We start from the raw sequence: 17,066 nt of genomic DNA, 5'->3' as shown, positions 1-17,066 counted from the left end.
AGGGGAACATGACCATCATCTTCAACCTAAACAAGTCCTGCAGTAATTGGCTACCATCAGCAAGCAACTTCCGTTCCCTGCTGCATGAAAGGCTCCAAAATTGGGATGAAACACTTACGCCGCATTCAAAACAACTGGAAACTCTGAAATCTCTGACTTCAGTGCGTTCAAGACAACTAGAAACTCAGAAGAATATGAGCACTGACTGGAAAAATCATTTAATGGTCATTCAATTCGGAATTCCAAGTCGTAAACTTTCTAGAACTCCGACTTTCTGACCTAAAAATCCCTGAAGCTGTGATTTGACCTCATATTTTTTCCAGTGTTCCCAGTTGTCTTGAAAGCGCCAATACAGTCGTGGCCAAAAGTTTTGAGAATGACACAAATATTAATTTTCACAAAGTCTGCTGCCTCAGTTTGTATGATGGCAATTTGCATATACTTCAGAATGTTATGAAGAGTGATCAGATGAATTGCAATTAATTGCAAAGACCCTCTTTGCCATGCAAATGAACTGAGTTCCCAAAAAAAACATTTCCACTGCATTTCAGCCCTGCCACAAAAGGACCAGCTGACATCATGTCATTGATTCTCTCGTTAACACAGGTGTGAGTGCTGACGAGGACAAGGCTGGAGATCACTCTGTCATGCTGATTGAGTTCGAATAACAGACTGGAAGCTTCAAAAGGAGGGTGGTGCTTGGAATCATTGTTCCTCCTCTGTCAACCATGGTTACCTGCAAGGAAACACGTGCCGTCATCATTGCTTTGCACAAAAAGGGCTTCACAGGCAAGGATATTGCTGCCAGTGAGATTGCACCTAAATAAACCATTTATTGGATCATCAAGAACTTCAAGGAGAGCGGATCAATTGTTGTGAAGAAGGCTTCAGGATGCCAAAGAAAGTCCAGCAAGCGCCAGGACCGTCTCCTAAAGTTGATTCAGCTGCGGGATCGGGGCACCACCAGTACAGCGCTTGCTCAGGAATGGCAGCAGGCAGGTGTGAGTGCATCTGCATGCACAGTAAGGTGAAGACTTTTGGAGGATGGCCTGGTGTCAAGAAGGGCAGCAAAGAAGCCACTTCTCTCCAGGAAAAACATCAGGGACAGACTGATATTCTGCAAAAGGTACAGGGATTGGACTGCTGAGGACTGGGGTAAAGTCATTTTTTTTTAATGAAAGCCCCTTTCCGATTGTTTGGGCATCCGGAAAAAAGCTAGTCCGGAGAAGACAAGGTGAGCGCTACCATCAGTCCTGTGTCATGCCAACAGTAAAGCATCCTGAGACCATTCATGTGTGGAGTCGCTTCTCAGCCAAGGGAGTGGGCTCACTCACAATTTTGCCTAAGAACACAGGCATGAATAAAGAATGGTACCAACACATCCTCCGAGAGCATCTTCCCCCAACCATCCAGGAACAGTTTGGTGATGAACAATGCCTTTTCCAGCAGGATGGAGCACCTTGCCATAAGGCAAAAGTGATAACTAAGTGGCCCGGGGAACAAAACATTGATATTTTGGGTCCATGGCCAGGAAACTCCCCAGACCTTAATCTCATTGAGAACTTGTGGTCCATCCTCAAGAGGCGGGTGGACAAACAAAAACCCACAAATTCTGACAAACTCCAAACATTGATTATGTAAGAATGGGCTGACATCAGTCAGGATGTGGCTCAGAAGTTAATTGACAGCATGCCAGGGCGGATTGCAGAGGTCTTGAAAAAGAAGGGTAAACACAGTAAATATTGACTCTTTGCATCAACTTCTTGTAATTGTCAATAAAAGCCTTTGACACTTGTAAATGCTTGTAATTATACTTCAGTATTCCATAGTAACATCTGACAAAAATATCTAAAGACACTGAAGCAGCAAACTTTGTGGAAATTAATATTTGTGTCATTCTCAAAACTTTTGGCCACGACTAGGTCTCGTCCCCCTGCTCAGACGTTGAATGCATCAACCAATGGTTGCGTGCCACGTCATCGACTGTCATTGACTGACACATTGCTACTACATATGAGGTTAGCTGATACTTAAAATACCTATCCAGTAAGATCTGGCATGCTACGAGGTTTGGATGAATATAAAATGTTACTATCTTCGGCTCTGAGTGATGAAAAAAAAATTACTGCCTCAGCGACAATGATTTGAAAATGCAATGGATGTTTTGTGCACAAAGATGATGAATAAAGTGTCTTATTTTGAATTTTCTAATCTGACTTCTTTATGTATGGAAATCGTAAGTTAAACTGCAGTACCGAAGCAAAACTGTAGGAGCAGTAGAAACCATGCTTCTAGACCGGAACCCTGGCCCCTTGGTTGCCATTGAGGCCACCTCCATTTTGAAGTAGTAAACTCAGCAAAAAAATGTACGTCCTCTCACTGTCAACTGCATTTATTTTCAGCAAACTTAACATTATGTGAATATTTGTATGAACATAAGATTCAACAACTAGACATAAACTGAACAAGTTCCACAGACATGTGACTAACAGAAATGGAATAATGTGTCCCTGAACAAAGGGGGTGTCAAAATCCAAATGTAACAGTCAGTATCTGGTGTGGCCACCAGCTGCATTAAGTACTGCAGTACATCTCCTCATGGACTGCACCAGATTTGCCAATACCTGCTGTAAGATGTTACCCCACTCTTCCACCAAGGCAACTAGCCCTCACCATCCGATCCAAAAGGTCCCAGACATGCTCAATGGGATTGAGATCCGGGCTCTTCACTGGTCATGGCAGAACACTGACATTCCTGTCTTGCAGGAAATAAGTCCGATGATGCTGTGACACACCGCCCCAGACCATGACGGATGTTCCACCTCCAAATTGATCCCGCTCCAGAGTACAGGCCTCGGTGTAACGCTCATTCATTTGACGATAAACGCGAATCTGACCAAAACCCCTGGTGAGACAAAACCGCGACTCGTCAGTGAAGAGCACTTTTTTCCAGTCCTGTCTGGTTCAGCGACAGTGGGTTTGTGCCCATAGGCAACGTTGTTGCCCGTAATGTCTGGTGTGGACCTGCCTTACAACAGGCCAACAAGCCCTCAGTCCAGCCTCTCTCATACTATTGTGGACAGCCTGAGCACTGATGGAGGAATTGTGCGTTCCTGGTGTAACTCAGGCAGTTGTTGCCATCCTGTACCTGTCCCACAGGTGTGATGTTTGGATGTACCAATCCTGTGCAGGTGTTGTTACACGTGGTCTGCCACTGAGAGGACAATCAGCTGTCCGTCCTGTCTCCCTGTAGCGCAGTCTTAGGCGTCTCACAGTACAGACATTGCAATTTATTGTCCTGGCCACATCTGCAGTCCTCATGCCTCCTTGCAGCATGCCTAAGGCACATTCACGCAGATGAGGGACCCTGGGCATCTTTCTTTTGGTGTTTTTCAGAGTCAGTAGAAAGCCCTCTTTAGTGTCCTAAGTTTTTATAACGGTGACCTTAATTGCCTACCGTCTGTAAGCTGTTAGTGTCTTAACAACCGTTTCACAGGTGCATGTTCATTAATTGTTTATGGTTCATTTAACAAGCATGGGAAACATTGTTTTAACCCTTTACAATGAAGATCTGTGAAGTTATTTGGATTTTTACAAATTATCTTTGAAAGACATTTCTTTTTTTTTGCTGATTTTACATTTTCTAATACTACAATTTCTATGAGTTGGCAAACAAGCTGAAAGGGTGCATACTGCCACCTAGAGTGTGTACTATGACTGAGATGTGGTTGAATGCAATAACTAAGTCCCAGAGCGTCTGCTAAATTAATCAAAAATGTCACATGAACTATAAAATTACATTCTGAGAACCCCTCCCATATTTTTCCCAGGTTTTATGGCACTTACAACAAAACGTACAGGGAATTGTTAATCACAATGCTTTTATTAATACTTTCAATAGGTCTAAAATAAAGAGGTGAAACAGGGCCAGCACAAGAACAAGTCGGTTGGTTGGGCCTTGGATTCCTTAGGCGGGCAAGTTTTTAAACAGGACCAATGTGTGCACTCGCTGGCGCATTAACAATTTTTTAAATGGGTGTTTTTTGGGGAACAGTTTCAATTCAATAATAACGTTTTGGTTTCTCAAAAACGTGGTGAATAATAAAAATCTTAAGTAAAAGGATACAAATCTAAAAGTTAGTTGAATTCTAAGGCAAGAGCACCAGCCTCTGCCATATGAACACATTGATAGACTGCAATCCATTGGCGGCTAAATAAATGAGCACATAGAAGTCAAAAATAGCCTATAGGCCAATGCAGCAGTAAGCTAATAACTTCATCATCAACTAAGTAAAACACATAGGCCCAAAGTCGACCAATAAAAACAGGAGAAAATATCCTGATGAAAATTAATCTCTCAACTTCCTCGCAGTTCTCCTGAGCTAAGGAATGCCTTACCACAGATGCTACATAAATAGTTTTTCTCCCCTGCATGCATCGTCATGTCTTGCTAGATGTTGGACAGATGTTTTCCCACAAATAGTGCAACAGTAGGGACGCTCCCCAGTGTGTGTGCGTACATGCATTTTGAGTGAATATGCACACATTAATCTCCGGTCACAGTGAGAGCATTTGAATGGTATTTCCCCTGTGTGAGCTCGCTGATGTCTTTTCAGACCTAATCTGGTAGAAAATCTTCTCTCACACTGGTTACAACAGAATGGAAATGTGTGAATTCTTCTGTGTTTTTTCAGAGAGTTGAGGTTTTGGTAAACATTCCCACAATGAGGGCAGCTTAGAGTCATGTTATTGGGTCTATAGGGGATAATTGTTGTGCTTGAGGGAAGGTTTTCAGTCCCAGATCCTTCAGAGTGTTGACACTTCTGTACATCTCCTTGGTGCCTAGTCCTGATGTGATGGTGAAGTAGTTTTGTTCTGCTTGAGGGAAGGTGCTTTTCAGTCCCAGATTCTTTAGGGCGTCTAAGCTTTCGGTCCTCTCCTCGATGCCTAATCCTGATGTGCTGGTGGAGTTTTGCCATATCACTGTGAGAGAATGAGCAGAGGGAGCAGGCGACGACCTGGGATTCCATGTCACTATTCAATCCTGCAATGACAAAATCAGGGGGACAGATTGCTTAAGAAGTGATATTCTGCCTAGATGAATGAATTACCATTTGAAAAAGCAATTTTGAGTAACACTACATTGAACAGCTTGCTGACTACCAGGTATTTACTTACAAAGTACATAAAATAAGGTAAGAATTGTGTTAGTCATTTCGCAAAGAACACAAGGATGTACCAATTGTTATCAAGAATTTACAGATTCTGTTAATCATTTCCAAGTTGCTAATTACCATGAAGTACCAATTGTTAAAGTCATTTCATTTTAAATACCAGATAAATGACAGTGACAATAGGACTGTAAAATAAAGTCAAATATTTTATTAATAACTTGAATTCTTGAATGTCCATACCGTTGCTGGGTACTGGGATACACGGACCAGAATTCTCTGCTGGTAAAACATTAATCTGCTCTTGTTGCTCTAAATAAAAATGATCTTCTTCCTCCTCTCTGCCCCAATTAAATTGTCCTTCTCCATCTCTCTCTATCCCATTCTTTAAGCATTCATCTCCATCGGAGCATGACCTTGTTTTGTCTGAGCTGGCCTGCTCAGCGCTCATGACAACTCTTATTGTTGGAGGGAGGGAAAGTGTGGACAAGATGGTATCTGAGGTGTAGTAAGAGAAATAACCTAGGAAAGACAACATAATTGATCCCATAAATTACACTCTTGCCATACATCGTCTTCCACTACTTACCAGACAAAGAATTTAACACACACAATAACAAATATATCATTCTGGTTGGACACTTACCTCTTTTCAGGTTTCCATGATGCTGATGGTGCTGCAGAAGAGTCTTCAGCTCTTCAGTGTCAAATATGGTGCTTCCACATTCCTCCACGACAGAGGGGGCATCACCAAGCCATGCTGCTGTCTGAGGAGCAGGGGAAATAGCACATTTTCTATTTCATTCTGGGGGAGGGTTATGTAATTTGTAATTGATTATATTTCAATATTTTTCAGCGCTTTAGAATACATTGAATTCAACGCTGTGTATCATTGGTATGCACCCTTTGCTCCCTTCTCTGCATGCCAGATCCTGGAGCATTGGGTAGGTGTTTTCCTTTAGCTCACCATTCCATAGTTCTCAACCCCATTTTTTTATTTTAAACAGTGACCAGCAGTCAATACTTAAACAGGCAGAACTGCAAATTTTCTATCTGTACCTGTGTGAAGTCTGGTACAGGTAGCAGCTCCTCCAGTCTGGAGAGGAACTCCCACACCAGTACCTGCAGTGCGGTGTCATACCGAGGGCCATAGCGTGCTGGGAACACCTCCTGAAAAATTTAGAATTTAACACACAATAAGTCTGGTGGCAATGGCTTTCGGGCGTCATTTGTTGTGTGGTATAGTCTGCAATCATCTCCTGGTAATGCGGGCAATTAACAATGTCAATAATAGCAAAACTTGAAGGTGACTGCTGTGCCAAAAAAAATACATTTACAGATGCATTAAATACGCACCTGAAGGTCACGAGTATTACCAATTGTGAGACGAAGATCTCTTACCTGGAAGAAGTGCTCCCGCTCAGACGGGTCTTCCAGCAGGGTTTGGACCAACTCCACAAAGTTAGACTCTGTAGCCTCCAACTCATCATTACTCTGTCAGTAAGCATAAACAAACCAAACAAATTTCATCAGACATTAACTCAACCTCAACATATGAGTTGAAAACATCTTAAACATACACTACAGCTCAAAAGTTTGGGGTCACTTCAAAATGTCCATGTGTTTGAAAGAAAAACACATTTTTTGTCCATTAAAATAACATCAAATTGATCAGAAATACAGTGTAGACATTGTTAATGTTGTAAATTAATATTGTAGCTGGAAACGACAGATTTTTTATGGAATATCTAAATCAAATCAAAGTTTATTTGACATGTGCGCCGAATACAACAGGTGTAGTAGACCTTACAGTGAAAAGTTTACTTACAGGCTCTAACCAACAGTGCAAAAGGTATTTGGTGAACAATAGGTAAGTAAAGAAATAAAAACAGTAAAAAAAGACAGGTCTGTGAGTGCCAGAAATCTTGCTTGTTTGTAGGTGACCAAATACTTATTTTCCACCATAATTTGCAAATAAATTCATTAAAAATCCTATTTGTCTGTCATAGTTGAAGTGTACCTATGATGAAAATTACAGGCCTCTCTCATCTTTGTAAGTGGGAGAACTTGCACAATTGGTGGCTGACTAAATACTTTTTTGCCCCACTGTATGTACATGAATATATGGTTAAAGTGACTATGCATACATGATAAACAGTAGCAGCAGAAGATACGGATGCAGAAACATTATGTACAAAATAAGTTACAAATAACGCAAAAACCCCCACATAATAGCACAATTGGTTGGGCGCCTGAAACTGCTGCCATTTCTTCCGGCGCCATATTAAATAGGTGTACAGAGGCCCATTATCAGCAACCATCATTCCTGTGTTCCAATGGCATGTTGTGTTAGCTAATCCAAGTTTATCATTTTAAAAGGCTAATTGATCAATAGAAAGCCCTTTTGCCATTATGTTAGCACAGCTGAAAACTGTTGTGCTAATTAAAGAAGCAATAAAACTGGCCTTCTTTAGACTAGTTGAGTATCTGGAGTATCAGCATTTGTGGGTTCGATTACAGGCTCAAAATGGCCATAAACAAAGACCTTCCTTCTGGAACTTGTCAGTCTATTCTTGCTCTGAGAAATGAAGGCTATTCCATGCGAGAAATTGCCAAGAAACTGAAGATCTCGTACAACGCTGTGTCCTACTCCTCACATGGAATAGCCTTAATTTCTCAGAGCAAGAATAGACTGACGAGTTTCAGAAGAAAGATATTTGTTTCTGGACATTTTGAGCCTGTAATCAAACCCACAAATGCTGATGCTCCAGATACTCAACTAGTCTAAAGAATGCCAGTTTTATTCCTTCTTTAAATCAGCACAACGGTTTTCAGCTGTGCTAACCTAATTGCATAAGTACAATTTTGCTAACACAACGTGCCATTGGAACACAGGAGTGATGGTTGTTGATAATGGGCTTCTGTACGCCTATGTAGATATCACATAAATTTTCACTTTCCAGCTACAATAGTCATTTACAACATTAACAATGTCTACACTGTATTTCTGATCAATTTGGTGTTATTTTAATGGACAAAATAAATTGCTTTTCTTTCAAAAACAAGGAAATGTCTAAGTGACCCCACACTTTTGAACAGTAGTATAAGTTAACTTACCTCTTTGTGTACAGCGTATTCTGTCAAATAATGGATTTTGTCCAGGTGAGGCTGGATGGTCACGAGGTCAGCTGTGCTCTCACTGAGACACAACTCCAGTACCAGCTGAAAAAGAGGTAGACATGTGAGAGCAAGCCCCAGGGGAAAACATACTATTTACAGCTGGCAGCTACCCATACTTCTATCAGAATCCTCTGCATGCATTTCCACCTCTCTCACCCTTGCTCTCAGACCCAGAAGAAGTTGGGTCCTCTGCCTGGAACTCAGCAGCTCTGGAACCATCTCTGTCACCAAAGTCACAAACTCCTCCAGCTTCCCATAATGCTTTACAATATGCTGCTGAGCCACTTGCCACATGAATGCTGACATCAAGCGTAATGGTGGAGCAAGGAGACGCAGTGAGGACAGAGTTAAACCGGGACCTACGTTGGGAAACACAAACAATAACATGTTATAGAGTAAAAACCAATGGCATATTTAAAATACTGTAGGCGAGTTAAAAAAAAATATATATATATATATATATCTATATATAGCAAGAGATTAGGAAACTAGCCAGCATCAGCAACTAGCTATTTAGCCAGCCAGTCACCACAGTGAAATCCCTCAAACAAACTACAAAAATGTATACAGTAAAAGTTAACTTACCAAAGTCTTCTGCACCTGGAAAAGAATAAGCCTGAGCTTTTGTTTGGTTAGTGAGGACACTATCGATGATGGCAAAACAGCTTTCTTCAAGATAGATGGAACCACTCATGTTGTCGTCATCCTTGAGTTTTCTGTATTCCTGTTTCAGCTTTTTTAACTTTTCTCTGCATTGCTTCGACGTCCTGTTAAATCCGAGGGCAGCGAACTCTGAACTAAATTTGGCATAGACGTGCTCATTTTTATAAGAGAGAAGCTGCTTCTGAACTCTCTCATCTGCCCAGTGTTAACAATGTGTGAACCTCCTGCAAAGTCCAGCGGTATCCAGATTCCTCTGTGAAAGAACCGCATCAGCTGAAAGCAGTCAGAAACTGGAAAACAATATTAGCTAGCAAGCTTAAGGTACTGTTTATGAAAAACGTGTAGCTACTAGTATTTCTTATCTTCACAGTCCCTGCCATGCCATAAGGTGTATTTTTTTTATGTGATTCTATTGCGTGCATAAGTTACCTTATGTGGAATAGAGTTCCATGTCGGCATGGCTCTATGTAGTACTATGCACTTTCCAGTCTGTTCTGGCCTTGGGATTGTGAAGAGACCTCTGGTGGCATGTCTTGTGGGGTATCTGAGCTTTGAGCAAGTGCGTTAGCTGGCTCACAGTCCAAGCTTGCATCCATTTCAAGACCATGGTGCTTGCCTACGGGGCAGCAAGGGGAACTGCCCCTCCCTACCTCAGGATATGCTCAAACCCTACACCCCAACTGAGCACTACCACCTCTGGTCTCTTGGCCCTCCCACCCCTGGCTAGCCCGTGGTACAAAAAAGGTTGAAAAACACTACTAGATAACTTACCAATATGTTCCTCGTCTACAGGGGAATCAGGAGTCAATTCAAACAGTAGATTTGTTGCATTTATCACCCCAAGCCCTGAGGTTTCTGATTGTTGACCATGGACCTCATCAGGTGTCCAAATGGATGGAGATTTGTCTGTGGATACAACAGCACAGTTGACAGTACTCACACAAAGAAAAACATTGTTAAGTACCAAGCTTATGGTAACAAAGTTACTGTGTTAAACATGTGAACTAGGTGCTGTACTGGACAACTTAACTTACTAGAATGTCCCATTTCTTGTTGGGAATCAGGCGACCCCAAAAGCTTGGCATCTGAATTTATCACCCCAGACTCCAAAGTACTTGGTTGGTGACACAGGACACTATCAATGATGGCAAACCAACTCTCTTCACGATAGATGGAACCACTCATGTTATTGTTATCCTTGATTTTTTTGTGTTCCTTTTTCAGTATTTGTATCTTTTGTCTGCACTGCTTCGACGTCCTTTTAAAACCCAGGGCGGCAAGCTCGGAACTAAATTTGGCATAGACGTGCTCGTTTTTATAGGAGAGGAGGTGCTTCTGTACCATCTTATCTGCCCAGAGTGTTAACAATGCCTGAACCTCCTTAGACGACCAGTGGTATCCAGATTCCTCTGTGAAAGAACAACATAAGTTGAAAGCAGTCAGAAACTTGTAAACAATATTAGCTAGCAAGCTTACAGTACGGTTTATAAATAATGTGTACTAGATAAGCGTTTCTCAACTTCTGGCCATTACTGGCCGGTCCCTCAGATGGTTAGAGCTTACAAAGTAAGTTTTAATCCATTCCACAAAGGGGAGCACCAAATCTTGCCTGTCCCTGGTAAAATATATATATATTTTTAAAACTTTGTACTAGATGACATACCATATTCTTCAGAGGAATCAGTCAACTCCAACAGCCTAGAAGCTGAAGTTCTCACCCCAGACCCTGAAGTTTGTGGAAGTTCATCAGGTGTCCAACTGGATGGTAATTTGTCTGTGAAAGCACCAGATCAGATAAAAGCACTCACACAAACAAAAACATCCACCGGCTGTTTCTGACCAGTGTGCTGTTAAGGTGCATTGCAAACAACTGTGTCATATTAAAGTTCTCTAGGTCGTGTAGACAATCTTCTGTACTTCATGTTTACCATTTACAATTTGGCTTATTTATGTGTATTCATGGTTAACAGTTCCCTTTGTCGTTTAATGTGCCTGTATGCGTTTGGGAGGGGATTTTTTTTATAGCAACATCCAAATTGAAGAGGAGTGGGACAACATTCCACAGGCCACAATCAACAGCCTGATCAACTCTATGCAAAGGAGATGTGTTGCGCTGCATGAGGCAAATGGTGGTCACACCAGATACTGACTGGTTTTTGATCCACACCCCTTGTTTATTTTTTAAGGTATCTGTGACCAACAGATGCATATTTGCATTCCTAGTCATGTGAAATCCATAGATTAGGGCCTATTATTTTATTTCAATTGACTGATTTCCTTATATGAACTGTAACTCAGTAAAATCTATGAAATTGTTGAATGTTGCGTTTATATTTTTGTTTAGTGTAGATGAGACCTGTATTTAATTTAATACATTTACAAACACTTATAAAATAATGTTTTCGTTTTGTCATAATGCGTTATTGTGTGTAGATTGATTAAATTGAGAGAGAAAAAAACAATTTTAGAATAAGGCTATAACACAACAAAATGTGGAATTAGTAATGGGGTCTGAATACTTTCTGAAGGCACTATATACAGTGCATTTGGAAAGTATTCAGACCCTTTTTCCACATGTTACGTTACAGCCTTATTCTAAAATGTATTAAATTGTTCTTTCTGAATCTATACACAATACCACATAATGACAAAGTGAAAACAGGTTTAGACATTTTTGGTAATTTATAACAAATCAAAAACAGAAATGCCTTATTTACAGAAGTATTCAGACCCTTTGCTATGAGACACAAAATTGAGCTCCGGTGCATCCTGTTTCCATTGATCATCCTTGAGATGTTTCTACAACTTGATTGGAGTCCACCTGTGGTAAATTCAATTGATTGGACATGATTTGGAAAGGCACACACCTGTCTAAATAATGTCCCACAGTTGACAGTGCACATCAGAGAAAAAAACAAACCATGAGGTCAAAGGAATTGTCCGTAGAGCTCTGAGACAGGATTTTGTCGAGGCACAGATCTGGGGAAGGGTACCAAAAAATGTCTGCAGCATTGAAGGTCCCCAAAAACATAGGAAACTCCATCATTCTTAAATGGAAGAAGTTTGGAACCACCAATACTCTTCTTAGAGCTTGCCGCCCAGCCAAACTGAGCAATTGGGGGAGAAGGGCCTTGGTCAGGGAGGTGACCAAAAACTTGAGCTCCAGAGCTCCAGAGTTCCTCTGTGGAGATGGGAGAACATTCCAGAAAGGCAGCCATCTTTGCAGTACTCCACCAATCAGGCCTTTATTGTAGAATGGCCAGACAGAAGCCACTCCTCAGTAAAAGGCACATGACAGCCCACTTGGAGTTTGCCAAAAGGCACCTAAAGGACTCTGACCATAAGAAACAAGATTATCTGGTCTGATGAAACCAAGATTGAACTATTTGGCCTAAATGCCAAGCGTCACATCTGGAAGAAACCTGGCACTGTCCCTATGGTGAAGCACGTTGGTGGCAGCATCATGCTGTGTGGATGTTTTTCAGGGACTGGGAGACTAGTCAGGGTCGAGTCAAAGATGACTGGAGAAAAGTAGAGAGATCCTTGACAAAAACTTGCTCTAGAGTGCTCAGGTCAGACTGGGGCGAAGGTTCACCTTCCAACAGGACAACGATCCTAAGCAAACATCCAAGACAATACAGGAGTGGCTTCAGGACAAGTCTCTGAATGTCCTCAAGTGGCCCAACCAGAGCCCGGACTTGAACCTAATCGAACATCTCTGGAGAGACCTGAAAATAGCTGTGCAGCGACACTCCCCATCCTACCTGAGAGCTTGAGGATCTGCAGAGAAGAATGGGAGAAACTCACCAAAAACCAAGAATGCAGTTCAAGAAATAGTTAAGAAAATATTTACTAGTACCCCAGCACATCGACTCAGTACTGTTCATAGCCAAGTTATCATTACTCATTGTGTATTTATTCATTGTGATATTATTTTATATTATTCTCTGCATTGTTGGGAGGGGCTCATAAGTAAGCATTTCACTGTTAGTCGACACCTATTGTTTACGAAGCATTTGAAAAAGAAAATGTGATTTGTACACGTTCCAAAAAATAACACTAGTTTGCATTAACGTAATGACTGGATAAACTCTTACTGCATTTACACCTAAGACTTACCCCACACCAGTTTGTCGCCAGTTGTGTATGTTAATGTAAGCTCTATTGTAATTGTGTTTCCATCAGGGGAGTGATACTAAAGACTTGGGGCTTGCAGAAAGAACAACTCTGTCAGCGTCATCAACACAGTTACTTTGTGAGGTGTAAAAAAAATGCAGTTTGCCATTGTTATGTAAATACCATCTGAAAAGTGTATGGGGAAAAAAGGGCCACTGGACCAATACAGAAGCCCGGCCAATTTCTTTTGACTGTGGACGCCTCAGCCATGGAAACTTTTCAAAAAGGAGCTTTGGGGAAGCAATAACATTGTAACAATAGCCTAAATTTCGGGCTGTTAAAGACCAGACTGAGGATTTATCTAGAAATGCAATTACAATTTAGCGTATCTATTTATCTCCACAAGCAACGGTTTGAATATTCAGACTTTGTTGTCGTCTCTGCACTTTTCAAGGCGAGTGTTCTCAAGTATAACCAGGGGTAACTAGCCATAACTAGCCACCTCGGCGCAGGACTAAAGCTTGTGTCCGAGGTTGTGTACCGGCTGCTAATGAGCCATAAGCAGCAGATTTTCGACCAACCTTCACTTGCCAACGCTTTCTTCGTTCTTGAAGTCACCAGTGTCTTCTTAACTCTTAACTGGCTAGTGCAGGGGGAGTTTGAATTTAGAAAATGCTGTTATTAAATTAAACCAGTCTTTGTTCCATGAATTAATCCTACAATGTATACATTGCCATCTAATTTATTTCTGATCCTCTATCATGAATAATGAATACACCCCAGGTGAGTGTCATTCAAAGTGATGCATGATTTCTGAGTCTCGCTCATGATGTGCAGCACTTTGGGCTGGATCAATGAGATAATATCAGAAATAGACAAGATGGCGGTGAATAGATTATTAGATTACTTAATGGAGTACAAATGTATTTAATTTAATAACGGAGCATTTTCTAAATTCAAACATCCCCCTGCAATTGGCTATGGGAGTTTAGAAGACACCGGTAATTTCTGATTTGCGAACAAAGTATCGCCAAGTTAAGGTTGGTTGAAAATCTGCTGCTGATGGCGAATGCCACGTTCACATTGTCGGAAACTCTGAAATACGACCTCCCTACTGGGAAAACCGTACGTGAACGCCCTTCCAATTCGGAATTACAACTAGGAACCTCGGGTATGAGCTCTGGACCCCGATCTTTCCCACATGTTGAAATCTGACGTCACGCACCTCTGCAAATTGGAAACAAACATGGCCACAATTTCAGCTGTCAATTGAGTACTTCGGTATGACTCGTAATACCCTTAAAACCGAGCTGTCAAACAGGGATTTGTAGTTTTGCATAATGTCTACTTTGATGCTAATTGTATTTTTGAATCTGAGAGTAAATAGACTAATACATTGATAACCAAATCTCTCTCGGGCAATGTGACTTATCAAAACGTTACAAGCCTACATGAAACACAGACCTGATTTTAAGTGTTTCTAAATTCCCTTATGGGGAAAATGAATCGTGGAAAAATGGTTGGAACCATTTTCCTGTTTGATCGCTAGGTTTTATGACACCGTTAATGTTGGGGTTTATGGTGAGAATGGTTCTTCCTTCCAAGCTCGTGAAACGCTTAAATCGTTCATCCGAAGTAGGCAAGTATTTTTTATTTTATTTAACTAGGCAAGTCAGTTAATTAAGAACAAATTCTTATTTACAATGACGGCCCACAAAGGCCAAACCCGACGCTGGGCCAATTGTGCGCCGCCCTATGGGACTCCCAATCACGGCTGGTTGTGATACAGCCTGGATCCGAACCAGGATGTTTGTAGTGACAACTCTAGTACTGAGACGCAGTATTTAAGACTGCTGCGCCACACGGGAGCCCGAGTCACTCTGACATGACTACCGAGAACCACTGAGTTAAAATGTACGTTATTTGCGCAAACTTCCTACTGGTTGATTCTGGTACTTTCAAGTGGGAAACTCAGAGCTCATGTTTTACAACTAGTTTCCAAGTCGGACATTTTCGAGTTTCCTAGTTCCGACTAGTACGTGAACGCAGCAGATAGCAATATGTACACGACCTGTTATCGGATTCTAAAGCAAATTAAGAAAAACAATTTACCGTTGTTTTGTGATACGGTGGCTTTGCCACTTCTCAGTACTGGCTTTCTGAGTCGCTGTCCCAGTACAGCGTCCATGGCATCGAACCATGATGGTGGAAAAGAACTCCGGCGGTCGGAACCGTTTGACTTAATTTCTTTGTACTGACCCTTAAGTTTTTTTAGTTTGTCACGACATTGCTGGACAGTTCCCTTATAACCTAATTTGCGAAGGCGCACAAAGATCTCATGGTACACCTTGGCGGCACCTCGATACTCAGAGTCAGACGAACGTAATGCACGCTGTATTGCCTCGTCTGACCATATTGAGACGATGGCATTCACCTCTTCCCCTGACCAGTGATATCGGGACTCCGGCATTTCTCTTTAGCTAGCTATCACTTCACCAACATGCTGAGTACGGCAGGCTCTGGAGAGACGGATAAGAGGATGGAAAGAAAGATGTGATGGTTTGTTAATTTCTGGTACCACCATCAACATCCGGCGTTATCCTACTAGCACGTTTTACCCCAACGCCGCCCATACACTGATCACAGGGACTGGGCGCGGCTCTGAGCGGGTTTTGAGAGGAAAATATGGCGGAAGTGGATTCTGAATCTAATTGCTGTAGAATCAAGGATAATTGGAACATTGACCGAAATAATGGGAAACGGAACAAAGTAGTGTACCATGATGAGAATGTCATTTCGTATCATGTAGGAGTATGGTTTATTAATGAGGAGCAGCTGATCGAATTACCAAATTAGAGGAATACATTTGAGATCCAAACTGATGGAGAGAGTGCTGGGTAGAGTGAAGGCTGTGGGGATCACGAGAGGCAGGCTTGTTTAGATTTTGTTGTGCTTCTAAGGATCAGAAGAAACGTGTGTTGCGTCTCACCCGAATTGTTAAATTTGAAGTGTCCTGTGTGTGTCTCTTAGGAACAGAGCACCCCTCAATTGTGTTATATCTGGCTTCTCATGGGAAGCAGATTTTTTTTTTAACCAGGTGGGCTAGTTGAGAATAACCTGGCCAAGATAAAGCACAGCAGATTGACACATACAACAACACAGATGGAATAAACAAACATACAGTCAATAATACAGTAGGAAAAAAAGTTTATATATAGTGTGTGCAAATTAGGTAAGATAAGGGAGGTAAGGCAATAAATAGGCCATGGTGACAAAGTAATTACAATATAGCAATTAAACACTGGAATGGTAGATGTACAGAACATGACTGCAAGTAGAGATACTGGGGTGCAAAGGAGCAAGATAAATAAATACAGAATGGGGATGAGGTAGTTGGATGGGCTGTTTACAGATGGGCTATGTACAGGTGCAGTAATCTGTGAGCTGCTCTGTCAGCTGGTGCTTGAAGCTAGTGAGGGAGATATGAGTCTCCAGCTTCAGTGATTTTTGCATTGCAGTCATTGGCAGCAGAGAACTGGAAGGAAAGGCAGCCAAACAGGAATTGGCTTTGGGGGTGACCAGTGAGATATACCTGCTGGAGTGTGTGCTAGGAGTGGGTGCTGCTATGGTGACCAGTGAGCTGAGATAGGTTAGGGCTTTACCTAGCAGAGACTTGTAGATGACCTAGAGCCAGTGGGTTTGGTGACCGGTATGAAGCGAGGGCCAGCCAACAAGAGCGTACAGGTCGCAGTGGTGGGTAGTATATGGGGCTTTGGGGACAAAACGGATGGCACTGTGATAGACTGCATCCAATGTAATGTGTCTTATCGATGGCGGTTATGATATCGTTTAGGACCTTGAACGTGGCTGAGGTGCATGACCAGATTGCACCAGATTGCATAGCGGAGAAGGTACAGTGGGGACTCGAAATGGTCG

General features: G+C 41.8%; 1 protein-coding gene across 4 annotated transcripts; it reads right to left on the bottom strand.

Annotated features, from left to right (window-relative positions):
- Positions 1–3,864: 3,864 nt before the first annotated feature.
- Positions 3,865–15,781, bottom strand: LOC110507824. Of its 4 annotated transcripts, none has more exons than XM_036965418.1 (12): positions 15,243–15,781; positions 10,678–10,788; positions 10,049–10,423; positions 9,786–9,920; positions 8,937–8,951; positions 8,508–8,710; positions 8,289–8,393; positions 6,573–6,665; positions 6,231–6,341; positions 5,818–5,938; positions 5,415–5,693; positions 3,865–5,044 (listed from the first exon to the last, which is right to left on the bottom strand). In XM_036965418.1, exons 1-12 carry the CDS (start codon positions 15,598–15,600, stop codon positions 4,407–4,409), a joined length of 2,544 nt encoding a protein of 847 aa, XP_036821313.1. In that variant the 5' UTR covers positions 15,601–15,781; the 3' UTR covers positions 3,865–4,406. The 4 variants fall into 4 exon arrangements, with proteins under 4 accessions (XP_036821313.1, XP_036821314.1, XP_036821316.1 ...); XM_036965419.1 differs by having other exon boundaries at positions 10,678–10,789; positions 15,247–15,781; XM_036965421.1 differs by lacking the exon at positions 15,243–15,781 and adding an exon at positions 13,712–14,000.
- Between the last annotated feature and the right edge of the window lie 1,285 nt (positions 15,782–17,066).

The sequence above is a fragment of the Oncorhynchus mykiss genome, chromosome 27 (genome assembly GCF_013265735.2).
Source record: "Oncorhynchus mykiss isolate Arlee chromosome 27, USDA_OmykA_1.1, whole genome shotgun sequence".
Taxonomy (NCBI): Eukaryota; Metazoa; Chordata; class Actinopteri; order Salmoniformes; family Salmonidae; genus Oncorhynchus; species Oncorhynchus mykiss.
This window is presented reverse-complemented; position numbering and strand designations above follow the sequence as displayed.